Consider the following 14,708-nt stretch of genomic DNA (forward strand, 5'->3'; position numbering starts at 1 on the left):
TGTGGGGCCGTGTGTGTTGGGGTATTGGGGGGCGAGTGTGTTGGGGTATTGGGGAGCATGTTTGTTGGGGTATTGGAAGGCGAGTGTATTGGGGGGCGAGTGTGCTGGGGTATTGGGGGAGGGAGTGGGTTGGTGTATTTGGGGGTGGTAAGTGTGTTGGTGTATTGGGGGGTGAGTTTGTTGGGGTACTGTGGGGCGTGTTTGTTGGGGTATTGGGAGGCGAGTGTGTTGCGGTATTTTGGGGCCGAGTGTGTTGGTGTATTGTGGGTGAGTGTGTTGGTGTATTGGGGGGTGAGTGTGTTGGGGTATTGGGGGAGGGAGTGTGTTGGTGTATTTGGGGGGGGGTGAGTGTGTTGGTGTATTTGGGGGAGGGAGTGTGTTGGTGTATTGGGGGGGGTGAGTGTGTTGGTGTATTTGGGGGAGGGAGTGTGTTGGTGTATTTGGGGGGGGTGAGTGTGTTGGTGTATTTGGGGGAGGGAGTGTGTTGGTGTATTTGGGGGGGCGAGTGTGTTGGGGTATTGGGGGAGGGAGTGTGTTGGTGTATTTGGGGGGGGGTGAGTGTGTTGGTGTATTTGGGGGAGGGAGTGTGTTGGTGTATTGGGGGGGTGAGTGTGTTAGTGTATTTGGGGGAGGGAGTGTGTTGGTGTATTGGGGGGGTTGAGTGTGTTGGTGTATTTGGGGGAGGGAGTGTGTTGGTGTATTTGGGGGGGCGAGTGTGTTGGGGTATTGGGGGAGGGAGTGTGTTGGTGTATTTGGGGGGCGTGAGTGTGTTGGTGTATTTGGGGGAGGGAGTGTGTTGGTGTATTTGGGGGGGCGAGTGTGTTGGGGTATTGGGGGAGGGAATGTGTTGGTGTATTTGGGGGGCGTGAGTGTGTTGGTGTATTGGGGGGTGAGTGTGTTGGGGTATTGGGGGGAGTGAGTGGGGTTGGTATATTGGAGGTGTGTGAGTGTATTGGTGTGTTGGGGGGTGGGGGTGAGTGTAACCCTGATACTGGGAATGAGCCAGGCCCCCTCGTGTTGAGTGTTCTGGGTCCGAGGAACACATACAGGTCACAAACACTTGAAACAGTGCAACACTATTTTATTGAATCATTAACTGTTTAACATACTCTGACTGTGGGTTAACACGATACTAGCTTTAACTAAAGACCTTTGCCTTGTCCTAACCAGTCGATGCACACAGCACATGGTGAATGCCTGTGTTGCAGGCTGTGAGCTCTGTCCTCCTAGCTAGCTGCAGCTCGGATGAGCGAGAACTCTGATGCCCCCTGTCTTTATAGTGCGTGTGCTCTCACTGGTGATTGGCTGCGGTGTTGTGTGTGTTGATTGGTCCCACTCTCTGTCCATGAGTGTGTGTCTGCACCATGATATACTGGTGTATATTATGACATCCCCCCCCACTTTTATAAAAAAAATGTACCTGTGTGGCAATAAATAGTGTATGGTGAATGTCCCTGACTACGTGTGTGCGAAATATCTACAGGACTATGTACATGAGAACTAAACTATTTACATGGGAAGGTGCCTGGTGCAGAAAAACAGTGTGTCACAAGAATAACGAGATGAACCCGATATACAAACCATGTAATTGATTAAACAGAAGAACAGAACAAATCAGAAAGTCCATAAGTCCACAAAGTTCACAAATTAAGTCTCTGAGGTGGGCGACGAATTCTGGTTGATCGCCTCAAGGGTGGGCCGGGAGCCGCCGGCTGAGGAGCGGGCTGGACTGCGTCAGAGTGAGGAGGATGCAGAGTGACCGGGATCTCTGCTTAGTCCATGGCAGGGTCAGCAGGAGGGCGAGGCGACAGTGGAGGATCACGTAGCGAGCGCGGAACGAGACGAAGGGCACGTCGATTGCGGCGCAGAATGGAGCCATCCGGTAGACGAACCAGGAACGAGCGGGGAGCCACCTGCCGAAGGACAACAGCGGCTGCAGACCAGCCACCACCCGGAAGATGGCCACGGATATTGTCATCTGGAGCCAGAGCAGGGAGATCAGCTGCATGGGAGTCATGAGCCGCCTTGTGCTGTGCACGAGACAGCTGCATCCGGCGAAGGACCGGGACGTGGTCGAGGTCTGGGACATGAATGGACGGCACCATCATCCTCAGGGTGCGACCCATGAGCAGCTTGGCTGGCGACAGGCCAGTGGACAGTGGGGCAGAGCAATAGGCCAGCAAGGCGAGGTAGAAATCGGACCCAGCATCGGCAGCCTTCCAGAGGAGCCGTTTGACTATGTGGACGCCCTTCTCCGCTTTGCCGTTGGATTGGGGGTACAGGGGACTGGATGTCACATGGGCAAAATTGTACCGCCTGGCAAAGTTGGACCATTCCTGGCTTGCGAAGCAGGGGCCATTGTCCGACATCACCGTGAGTGGGATGCCGTGACGAGCAAAGGTGTCCTTACAGGCACGGATGACTGCAGACGATGTGATGTCGTGCAATCGTATCACCTCCGGGTAATTTGAAAAGTAGTCCATGATCAAGACATAGTCTCTGCCCAGCGCGTGGAACAGGTCGATGCCCACCTTGGTCCATGGTGACGTGACCAACTCATGGGGTTGCAGGGTCTCACGTGGTTGGGCCGGCTGGAAGCGCTGACCAGTGGGGCAGTTGAGCACTGTGTTGGCTATGTCCTCATTAATGCCGGGCCAGTACACTGCCTCTCGGGCCCGTCGGCGGCACTTTTCCACGCCAAGATGGCCCTCGTGTAGCTGTTCCAGGACGAGCTGGCGCATGCTATGCGGGATGACAATGCGGTCCAGTTTCAGAAGAACCCCGTCTACTACCGCTAGATCATCTCTGACATTATAGAACTGAGGGCGTTGGCCCTTGAGCCACCCGTCTGTTCGGTGGCGCATGACACGCTGTAGCAAGGGGTCAGCCGCCGTCTCGCGGCGAATTTGGACAAGGCGTTCATCCGTGGCAGGTAGATTGGAGATCACGAAGGCCACGTGGGCGTCAACCTGGCAGACGAATCCCGCTGGGTCACACGGAGTGTTGACTGACCTGGAGAGAGCGTCAGCAATGATGAGGTCTTTGCCTGGGGGGTATACCAGCTGCAAGTCGTATCGCCGGAGCTTGAGAAGAATACGCTGGAGGCGAGGCGTCATGTCGTTCAAGTCTTTCTGTATTATATTGACCAGCGGGCGATGGTCGGTCTCGACGGTGAATTGAGGAAGTCCGTAGACATAATCGTGAAACTTAACCACACCGGTCAGAAGGCCCAGGCACTCCTTTTCTATCTGCGCAGAGCGCTGTTCCGTGGGGGTCATGGCGCGTGACGCATATGCAACGGGAGCCCATGATGAGGCCTCATCGCGTTGCAGGAGCACTGCCCCAATGCCGGATTGGCTGGCATCGGTTGAAATTTTGGTCTCTTTTGCTGGATCAAAGAAAGCTAAGACCGGGGCCGTGGTGAGTTTGGTTTTGAGTTCTCTCCATTCGCGCTCGTGGGCAGGGAGCCATTGGAAGTCTGTCGTCTTCCTGACCAGGCTCCTGAGAGCCGTGGTATGAGAGGCGAGGTTAGGGATGAACTTCCCTAAAAAGTTGACCATGCCCAGAAATCGGAGGACCGCCTTCTTATCCTCTGGCATTTTCACGGCTGTGATAGCAGCCACCTTGTCTGCATCCGGCCGCACACCCAACTGGGAGATATGGTCCCCGAGGAATTTGAGTTCCGTCTGACCAAAAGAGCATTTGGCCCTGTTGAGGCGTAGGCCCTGCTCACGTATGCGTTTGAACACGCGCTGGAGGCGACTGACATGCTCCTGCGGGGTGGTGGACCAAATGATTGTCGTTGACATAGACGTGAACACCTTCAATGCCTTCCATCATTTGTTCCATGGTCCTATGGAACACTTCTGAAGCAGATATGATACCAAACGGCATCCTGTTGTAACAATATCTGCCAAAGTAGGTGTTAAATGTGCAGAGTTTCCTGCTGGATTTGTCGAGCAGGATTTGCCAGAATCCTTTTGAGGCGTCGAGTTTGGTGAAGAGCTTGGCGCGAGCCATCTCGTATGTGATCTCTTCGCGCTTGGGAATTGGATAATGCTCCCTCGTGATATTGCGATTGCGATTCAGATCCTTGGGATCAATGCAAATTCTCAATTCGCCGGAAGGCTTTTTTACACATACCATGGAACTGGCCCAGTCGGTTGGTTCCGTGACTCTGGAGATCACTCCTTGGTCCTGGAGGTCCTGCAGCTGCTGCTTGAGGCGGTCCTTGAGGGGTGCTGGGACCCTGCGAGGTGCGTGCACCACAGGCGTGGCATTCTGTTTCAATAAGATCTTGTAGGTATATGGGAGCTTGCCCATGCCTTCGATGATGGCGTCGAGCTGCGCCCTGAAGTCGGTGTCCTGAAAGGCAGACATGTCATCAGGAGAGAGAGAGTGAACTCTCTGAACTAGGTTCAACAGCTTGCATGCCTGCGCGCCAAGCAGGGAGGCTTTCGAGGAGCCCACAATTTCAAAAGGAAGGATGGCTTTGCGTGACCTGTGCGTCACTTCAAATTGGACCGAGCCGCTAGCAGCAATCCAATAGCTGGCAGGCTGATGGAAGGATGGCTGGTTTGACACAAAGGCTTTGGAAGTCAGACCGCGCAATGAGATTGGCGGAGGCACCAGTGTCCAGGCGGAATCGTATTTGGGACCGGTTGACCGTCAGGGTGGCACACCACTCATCGTCTGGATCGATGCTGTATACCGACAGCGGCTGGTGTCTTTGCTTCGGGGACAGCCTGTTTTTTGTCACGACACCGACTCAAAAAGGCGCCTTCGGGTCCTCGGTGTCACTGCTGTGTGGGAGGGCCGCATCGGACTCGGTGACCGTGGGTTGAATTGCCCGGACATTCCTGCGAGGCTGGCTGAAGCGATATGAATTGGCAGGCTGAGCAGCTCGGCAGCAGGCAGCATAGTGGCTAAGTCTACCACATCATAGGCATTGTCGGGATTTGGCAGGGCATTGCCGTTTTAAATGGGCGGGGCCACAGTTGCCGCACGTCGTAGCGTCAGCACGTTTGCTGCGCCACCGCGCATGCGCGGTGCAGTCGTGCATGGTGCGCACCTGCGCATTACGTTCTTTGACGTCGTCATCCCCTCATTTGGTGTGCACAAACGCGGGAGTCCGTGAAAAGCGCGCGAAATGGCTGCCCTCATCCAGGCTGAGGCCCTGGAGTTGCTCAATTACTTGGACCCGTTCCGCTTCGTGGGGACCTTGCCGCGCCGTTTCAGCCGCTTGGATTTGGGAATACCGACTTGTGTCGTTTTCGTGTAAGACACGGGTCTCAATGGCGGTCGCTAGGGTGAGCTGCTTTACTTTGAGGAGCTGCTGACGTAGGGGGTCAGACTGAACACCGAAAACGATCTGGTCGCATATCATGGAGTTGGAGGTGGGCCCATAGCTGCAAGACTGCGCAAGGATGCGGAGGTGCGTGAGAAAGGATTGGAAAGGTTCAGCCTTACCCTGCAAACGCTGTTGGAACACGTAGCGCTCCAAACTTTCATTCACCTAGCGATACTAGCTTTAACTAAAGACCTTTGCCTTGTCCTAACCAGTCGATGCACTCAGCACATGGTGAAGGTCTGTGTTGCAGGCTGTGAGCTCTGTCCTCCTAGCTAGCTGCAGCTCGAATGAGCGGGAACTCTGATGCCCCCTGTCTTTATAGTGCGTGTGCTCTAACTGGTGATTGGCTGCGGTGTTCTGTGTGTTGATTGGTCCCACTGTGTGTCCATCAGTGTGTGTCTGCACCATGATATACTGGTGTATATTATGACACTCACCTCTCTCTTCCTCACACGCACATACATCCTTATTCACGCAGTCCCACACGCGTTAACAATGCAAACTCTCTCACTCACCACACACGCAGCCAGTTACTGGTGGGGGAGCAAGTATCACAGTGCCTGGCACTGCTGCCTCAACAGTGCCAGGCACCCGGGTTCAATTCTGGTTTCAGGTGACATTCTCGCCGTGTCTGCGTGGGTTTCCTCCCACAGTCCAAAGATGTGAAGGTCAGGTGGATTGGCCATGATAAATTGCCCCTCAAGAGTGCGGTTGCAGGAGTTGGGTGATCCTTCGGAGGGCCGGTGCGGTGTCGATGGGCCGAATGGTCTCTTTCTGAACAGTAGGGTTTCTATGATTCTATCTCTCCCACCACCAGCAGCCAATATCCCTCTCTTCCCCACCCGCTAGTATTCCTCCCTACTCCACCCACAAGAAGCCAGTATCTGTGCCCCCCACCAGTTCCCAGTATCTCTCCCTCTGTCCCAGCAGCAGTTAGTCTCCCACCGCGGCACAGCCGCACAGTGGTTAGCACAGTTGCTTCACAGCTCCAGGGTCCCGGGTTCGATTCCCGGCTTGGGCCCCTGTCTGTGCGGAGTCTGCACCTCCTCCCCGTGTCTGGGTGGGTTTCCTCCGGGCGCTCCGGTTTCCTCTCTCAGATGTACAGGTCAGGGGGGTTGGCCGTGATGAATTGCCCTCAAGCGTCCAAGAAGGTTAGGTGGGGTTACTGGGTTACGGGGCTGGGGTGGAGGTGTGGGCTTAAGTGGGGTGTTCTTTCCATTGTGCCACCGTGTCGCTCTACTGACCACAGAACGGTAATCGAAACACATTAATCTTAAAGTTAAAATCAATCTTCTTTAATCTTTAATATATAAAAATGACCAAGTATAAAATGGTCTCAAACAGGAGCACCGAGATAAACAATGAAGCAACAGTAGCTGAATAGAATATACACAGGTATCAGCAACTAATGACATCACAGCAATTACAGATGACATCAGCAATGGGTTTAAATAATAAGATGTATGGTCATCCCACTCTATAACAGGAACTAATTGTGGATTAGCAAAGCAACTGATTCCACAAAAACATAACGAAAGAAAATTATACTCTTTCCGGTCACTTATAGCAACCACAAAGTGACACTGAAAGCACTCCAAAGCTCCCCGACGTTTTCAGTGAACGTATCCAGGGAGTAGCCAGACCACGCAGTCCTGCAATGTACTGAATTAGTATGCAATTGTTGGGCAGCACGGTAGCACAGTGGTTAGCACTGTTGCTTCACAGCTCCAGGGTCCCAGGTTCGATGCCCGGCTTGGGTCACTGTCTGTGCGGAGTCTGCACGTTCTCCCCGTGTGTGCGTGGGTTTCCTCCGGGTGCTCCGGTTTCCTCCCACAAAGTCATGAAAGACGTGCTTGTTAGGTGAATGGGACATTCTGAAGGGCCAGTGCAGACTCGATGGGCCGAATGGCCTCCATCTGCCCTGTAAATTCTATGATGCTTGTCCCCCCTTCTCCCTGCTCGATAGTAAACTTCCTCCAGCTCAACACCACTCCATTCCTGTGCCCAGTCACCATTTTAACTCTTTGCTAAAGGCACAAGGAGTCCAAGGTGTTTTGTTATGCTCTTGACGTAGCAGAAGCTGCTTCCTTGATGTGCACTCTGACAAAGGAAGGTTCAGACTTGGAGATAGCTTTATCACATTTATTGAACAGTTAACAATCCTCCTACTTGGATTCGACTCTCCTGTTAATCCTGCTACAGCTACTCAGACTGACTAACCAGTCTGCCACAATCCACGTGGTGGGTGTGATGTTCAATCAACTGTCTGTACTCACTGAGAGTCTCCACTGGAAAGAGACTGAGCATGTGTTGGTGTAATATGGGTTGGTGTAATGCCCTCCCGTGATAGTGTCACCTCTGTGTGTATTGTGACTGCCCATTGGTCGTGTCCTATCTTACTGACCTATTGGTTGACTGTCTGTATGTCATGTCTCTGGTGCTCCCTCTAGTGTCTATCTAGTCGAAGTGTATTTACATTAACCCTTTGTGTATTTACAGTGATGCAGTTCACCACACAGGTCAAGGTGTATATAAGCACCTTAATAATAAGGTGTTATTAGCTCAACATTATACACAAGTGGCCTGGCTCCAGCTTACAGGGTTCTGAATTCTTTCTAGTCAGCCTCACATTAGCTGACCTTCCATCCCAGTGCTAGTAAACTATCTCACCCCCTTGCTTGCAGTCCCAATGAGCACAGGGAAACAATCATCCTCAATTGGATGTGCCATGCGCAGGTTTTGAACTACTCCCCCCGCCCCCCCCCCCTCCCCCCCCCCCCCGCAAAAGTCCAAAACCCATGAAGAGGAACAATGTGGAGGAGTCGACAAAATAAAAAATTAAACCCGGCTTGGGTCACTGTCTGTGCGGAGTCTGCACGTTCTCCCCGTGTCTGGGTGGGTTTCCTCCGGGTGCTCCGGTTTCCTCCCACAAAGTCCAGAAAGACGTGCTGTTAGGTGAATTGGACATTCTGAATTCTCCCTCTGTGTACCCAAACAGGCGCTGGAGTGTGGCGACTAGGGGATTTTCACAGTAACTTCATTGCAGTGTTACTGTAAGCTTACTTGTGACAATAATAAAGGTTATTATTACAAATCAGACCAATGACACCACATCCAGATACCTCTCCAAAAGTACACACAACACAGGCTGGCGACAAAACCTCAGCAAAGCACTCATTTCCCAAGTCACTGCTGGCTCCCAAATGTACCCCAGGCACACTGTGCACCAATTCCAGACATCCACACCAGAGTCCAAAACATCCAAACGGCAAAACATCAGCAACGTAACTCAACAAACTCCATACCTCAGTTCAAAACCATTTTCAGAGATGTAGCTCAGCCAGACAGCTGGCACATCAACAGCTCCAGTTTTACCCTCATCGCCAGTTTAATAAAGGCACAGGCAGTCCAAGGCAAGGTGCAGAGACATTTATTAACACAACATTTACATACATGAGGCCCAGTTCACCAGGTCCTCTATCCTTTCTAGTTTATTTTAGAAAATAATAGATTATCTTGCTGCTGTATTTATTTCACTTTGTTTACACCAACAGAAATGTCATCAAATTCGCAGCACAAAACAACCTCATCTCAACTCCGCTTCCAGATCGATGTCCGTGGTAAAGAATGGGACACTCCCAGGACAGGTACAGCACGGGGTTAGATGCAGAGTAAAGCTCCCTCTACACTGTCCCCATCAAACACTCCCAGGACAGGTACAACATGGGGTTAGATGCAGAGTAAAGCTCCCTCTACACTGTCCCCATCAAACACTCCCAGGACAGTTACAGCACGGGGTTAGATACAGAGTAAAGCTCCCTCTGTACTGTCCCCATCAAACACTCCCAGGACAGGTACAGCATGGGGTTAGATACAGAGTAAAGCTCTCTCTACACTGTCCCATCAAACACTCCCAGGACAGGTACCGCACGGGGCTAGCTACAGAGTAAAGCTCCCTCTACACTGTCCCCATCAAACACTCACAGCACGGGGTTAGATACAGAGTAAAGCTCCCTCTCTACACTGTCCCATCAAACACTCCCAGGACAGGTACAGCACGGGGCTAGTTACAGAGTGAAGCTCCCTCTAAACTGTCCCCATCAAACACCCCCAGGACAGGTACAGCATGGGGTTAGATACAGAGTAAAGCTCCCTCTACACTGTCCCCACCAAACACTCCCAGGGCAGGTACAGCACGGGGTTAGATACAGAGTAAAGCTCCCTCTACACTGTCCCCATCAAACACTCCCAGGACAGGTACAGCACGGGGTTAGATACAGAGTAAAGCTCCCTCTACACTGTCCCCATCAAACATTCCCAGGACAGGTACCGCACGGGGCTAGCTACAGAGTAAAGCTCCCTCTACACTGTCCCCATCAAACACTCACAGCACGGGGTTAGATACAGAGTAAAGCTCCCTCTCTACACTGTCCCATCAAACACTCCCAGGACAGGTACAGCACGGGGCTAGTTACAGAGTGAAGCTCCCTCTAAACTGTCCCCATCAAACACCCCCAGGACAGGTACAGCACGGGGTTAGATACAGAGTAAAGCTCCCTCTACACTGTCCCCATCAAACACCCCCAGGACAGGTACAGCACGGGGTTAGATACAGAGTAAAGCTCCCTCTACACTGTCCCCATTAAACGCTCCCAGGACAGGGACAGCACGGGGTTAGATACAGAGTAAAGCTCCCTCTACACTGTCCCCATCAAACACTCCCAGGACTGTGTGTGTGTGTGTTTGTGTGTGTGTGTGTGTATGTTTGTGTGTGTGTGTGGATGTGTGTGTGTGTGGATGTTTGTGTGTGTGTGTGGATGTTTGTGTGTGTGTGGATGTTTGTGTGTGTGTGTGTTTGTGTGTGTGTGTGTTTGTGTGTGTGTGTGTGGATGTTTGTGTGTGTGTGTGTGTGTGTGGATGTTTGTGTGTGTGTGTGTGGATGTTTGTGTGTGTGTGTGTGTGTGTGTGTGTGGATGTTTGTGTGTGTGTGTGTGGATGTTTGTGTGTGTGTGTTTGTGTGTGTGTGTGTGGATGTTTGTGTGTGTGTGTGTGTGGATGTGTGTGTGCGTGTGTGTGTGGATGTTTGTGTGTGTGTGTGTGTGTTTGTGTGTGTGTTTGGATGTTTGTGTGTGTGTGTGTGTGTGTGGATGTTTGTGTGTGTGTGTGTGGATGTTTGTGTGTGTGTGTGTGTGTGTGTGGATGTTTGTGTGTGTGTGTGGATGTTTGTGTGTGTGTGTTTGTGTTTGTGTGTGTGTGTTTGTGTTTGTGTGTGTGTGTGTGGATGTTTGTGTGTGTGTGTGTTGCACACTGGGATATGAGTCTGTGGTCAGCAGGTTGCTCTTTTTACAAAATATTTTTATTCGAGGCTTTTTAACAAAATTATACCAAATATATACAAACACAAATAACACATCCCAATAAACAAGCCTCCAGTCCCTGTGGTAAACCACTGTGTTCCTATATTAAGGGTTGTACGGCAGAACCTGCACTACAGGTTCACCTGGGCCCCTGCATGCTAGCTCCGCCCAGGAGGCGGGGTATAAATATGCGTGGCCTCCAGCTCGCAGCCATTTCGCCAGCTGCTGTAGGAGGCCACACTTCAGATACTAATAAAGCCTCAGTTTGAATTCAACTTCGTATCCAGCCAAATTGATCGTGCCTCAGTCCCCCAACATCGATCCCCTGCCGCGTCTCACCTCCCCCATTTGAACCCCCTTAACCCTCTCCTCCTCCCACCCTTCAATCCTCCTTGAAGAAATCAATGAAAGGTTTCCACCTCTGGGTGAACCCTTCTCCCGACCCCGCAGAGCAAGCTTGACCTCCTCCCACCGCAGGAATTGTGCCAGGTCGCTCCCCCCGCGCCCCTGCCTTCAGTGGCCCCGAGTCCCGCTAACATCACAAAATCCGTCTCCAGGCTATCAGGGAGACAAAGGCCCAACACATCGGCCTCTCTTCCCCCTCTGCACTCCCCGGTCTCCCGCGACACCAACTATTGCCACCTCCGAACCCCGGGGCCACCCCCACACCCAGAACCTCGCACATGACATCGCAGGGCCCCTGCCAGAACCCCGTCAGGGTTGGACACCCCCAAAACAGATCTGTGGCCCTCCGCCCCGCCCTCTATCCTCCACCCCCGCAAAGTTGCCCATCCTCGCCACCGTCATGTGTGCCCGACGCACCACTTCAAATTGGATGAGGCTTAACCTCGCACATGATGAGGACGCGTCGACACTCCCCAAAGCCTCAGCCCATGTCCCGGATCCCAGCTCCTCTCCCAGCTCCTCCTCCCATTTCTGCTTAACATCCTCCACCAGGGCGCCCTCCCTCTCCATCAGCTCCTTATAAATATCCGACACCCCCCCCCCCCCCCCCCCCCCCCATTTCGTCCCCCGACAGGCGCTGCTCCTGCAGCACCAGAGGCAGCAGCCCCGGGAACGATGGACCCTCCCTCCTCACAAAATCCCAAACCTGCAGCTACCTTAACCCGTTCCCCTTGGGCAGCTCAAACAATTCCTCCAGCTCCTCGGGCCCCGCCAATGTACCCCCATAAAGAAGTCTCTGAAGTACTCAATTCCCACCTGCCCCCACTCCCGGAACCTCATGCACCATCTTACCGTTATCACAAAGAGGTGCCCACGACGACATGCCCTTCAACCCCAAGTGCTGTCTCCGCTGCCCCCACGCCCTCAAAGCTGATACCACCCCGGGCTAACGGGATACTAGGCCGGCGAGAACGGCAGAGGCGCCAACCACAAATCTCTCAAGCTAGTTCCCGCTACACGATGCCACCTCTGCCCGTCCCCAAACCGCCCTCTTCTCCACGGTCTATTTCCTCGCCCTCGCAACGTTAGCTGCCCAGTGATCATTTCTTAAATTTGGCAATGCCAGCAGCAACACTCTCTCCTCCCCCCCGCCCTCCCCGCCCACCCCCCCCCCCCACCCCCACCCCCCACTCACCATCGCCCCCATTCCAAAAAAAGCCCACCGCACCCTCGGGTCCTTCCCTGCCCACACAACCCATTGACTTTCCTGAAAAATTACATTGGGAAGAGCGGTCACCCCTGCTCGTCCCATGGCAAAGCCCAAAGTATCGCAAACTCACTCGGTTCATCTACACACTTGCCGCTGGCAGTTTATACAGCAGCCGAACCCAAACCACAAACGCCTGTCCAAACTGAACCGTCCCATCACCTCAAACAGATATGCCCACTCCACCCGATCAAAGGCCTTCTCCGCGTTCATCGCCACCGCTGCCTCTACCTCCTGTCCCACCCAAGGGCACCATAATCACATTCAGTAACCTCCACACATTCGCCGACAACTGCCTTCCTTTCACAAAACCCGTCTGATCCCCCCGATCAACACCAGCGCACAGCCCTCAATCCGCACTACAAACATCTTCGCCAAAAGCTTGGCAATTCGGACTTCCGGCGGCGATCGCGAACAGAGCGGCCGCAGCAAAGACGCTCCCGCACAGCCGCAAAATCACGGCTTTTTTGGGGGGGGGTTTCCCGGGGAATTTTCAACAACAAAAAAAATTGCTAAGGCCCCGCGAATTCGGCCCTGCCCAGGCGCCAAAGCTCCGATCAACGGAGCTGGAGAGGGAGAGGAAAAAAAAGGAGTGACTGGTCCCGGTGAACTGCACGAGGAGGAGGAGTGGGGATCGCTCAGAAACGGCCTGAAAGTTGCAGCACGGAGAGGATCACAAGGACAAAATAAGAATTTTTTAATTCAACCTTCGTTGTTCCTCTCCTGCAAATTAAAAAAAAAAAAGAAAAACTTTTTTAAAGGGGAAAAAAAACTTTTTTTTAAAAAAAAATCCCTTTTTATTAAAAAAAAATTGTTTTTAAAAGGAAGGCCCAGACAGAAATATGGCTCCAAATAATAAATTGAGGGGACGGCGAGGTGTAAGGAGGAACAGCAGCGAAGGCGAAGGAAAAAAGCAGGAGCTGCGGCCGCGCAGGCAGACGACCCCACGGGGCGAGGCGGAGGTTCAGGCGAATCAGGAAGCGGAAAAGCCGAGCAGCGGAGCAGGAACAGGACGTGGCGACCATCCCCCCCCCCCCGCACAGGGGGAGGAATGGAGAAGCGTGCTGTAAACGGAAATAAACGCCATAAAGGAGGAGATAAAAACGGAGATAAACGCCATGAGGGAGGCACTCAGGACGGAGCTGCACACAACGGTGAAGGAGATGCTGGCGGAGACAACAGGAAAAATGCAGCGAACCATCAACGGCCTGGAAAGCAAGGTGGAGGTGCAGGAGAAAACGATTCAGGAGTTGGAGACGGCCGCCTCGGACCTGAGCGACAGGATGGTAACTCAGGAAACCGAGGTGAAAAGGCTGGGAACGACCCCGGGGAGCCTAAGAGGGAAAGTGGAGGACCAGGAAAATAAAGTGGGCCCGGCAGACAAAAGCGAGCACGTGGGAAGGGAAGACCATCAGGGTGGACCAGGACATTGGGGCGGACCTGGCCAAAAGAAGGGCTGAATTCAACAGGGGCCAAATCAGCACTCTACAAAGGTAATGTGAAATTTGGGATGTTATTCCCGGCCAAACTCTGGGTAACATTCGAGGGGAAGGAGCTGTTTTTTAACACTCCAGCGGCAGCGGAAGAGTTCGTTAGAGCAAACAAACTCGGGGAGGGACAGCCACAACGGCCATCATGAAAGCGACGGGGATGGAAAAGACAGGAAGAATCGGATCAAAGAGCAGCGGGCAGACCGCAAACAGAGACAACACGATCACGGACTGTACACGCGTGTTTGGTGCACTGTGCGGGACTGTGCTGACTCGTTCCCGGGCTCGGTCCACCTCTCAATGCAACGGGGGGGAGCGAAGCAAGGTGAACGAGGGTGAGAAAGGCAGACAGGAGGGCTTTTGAATAGGATGGGAATAGAAGGATACGGACCCAGGAAGTGTAGAAGATTGTAGTTTAGTCGGGCAGTATGGTCGGCACGGGCTTGGAGGGCCGAAGGGCCTGTTCCTGTGCTGTACATTTCTTTGTCTTTGTTTGTTGAGACAAGGGCTAGCAAAAGGAAGGTAAAACAGGACCAGAACAGGGCAAGTGCTGGGAGGGGGGGGCCACCGTGCTAGCCAGGAGGGCTAACACGGGAGGGCAGGAAGAAAGGAGGGCCGCGGTGCGCTTCTCAGGGGAGAGGGAGCGCCTGGCACAAAGAGAAGGGGGGGCAGGGCAGAAGGGGGGGGGGGGGGGGGAAGAACACAGAGGGGGGCCAGAGGAACAGGGACTAAGGGGGGGGAGAGGAGTCGGGGGGAGAGCGCAGAACAAAAGAGAAGCAAAGGGAAGGGTGAGGTAGATAAGCAGCACGAACACAGGCCTCGGCAGGCATGGAGCAGGG

At 53.2% G+C, this 14,708-nt stretch overlaps 1 protein-coding gene across 1 annotated transcript in view; it reads left to right on the forward strand.

The window, feature by feature from the left end:
- Positions 1 to 14,708, forward strand: part of LOC140409354 (apolipoprotein L3-like) — a 111,343-nt gene that overhangs the window by 41,420 nt on the left and 55,215 nt on the right. Inside the window, exon 2 of the mRNA XM_072497785.1 lies at positions 8,905 to 8,997. Coding sequence (XP_072353886.1) covers positions 8,907 to 8,997 — 91 coding nt within the window. The 5' untranslated portion in view covers positions 8,905 to 8,906. The remainder of the gene's footprint in view (positions 1 to 8,904; positions 8,998 to 14,708) is intronic.

Source organism: Scyliorhinus torazame, chromosome 3 (assembly GCF_047496885.1).
Source record: "Scyliorhinus torazame isolate Kashiwa2021f chromosome 3, sScyTor2.1, whole genome shotgun sequence".
NCBI lineage: Eukaryota > Metazoa > Chordata > Chondrichthyes > Carcharhiniformes > Scyliorhinidae > Scyliorhinus > Scyliorhinus torazame.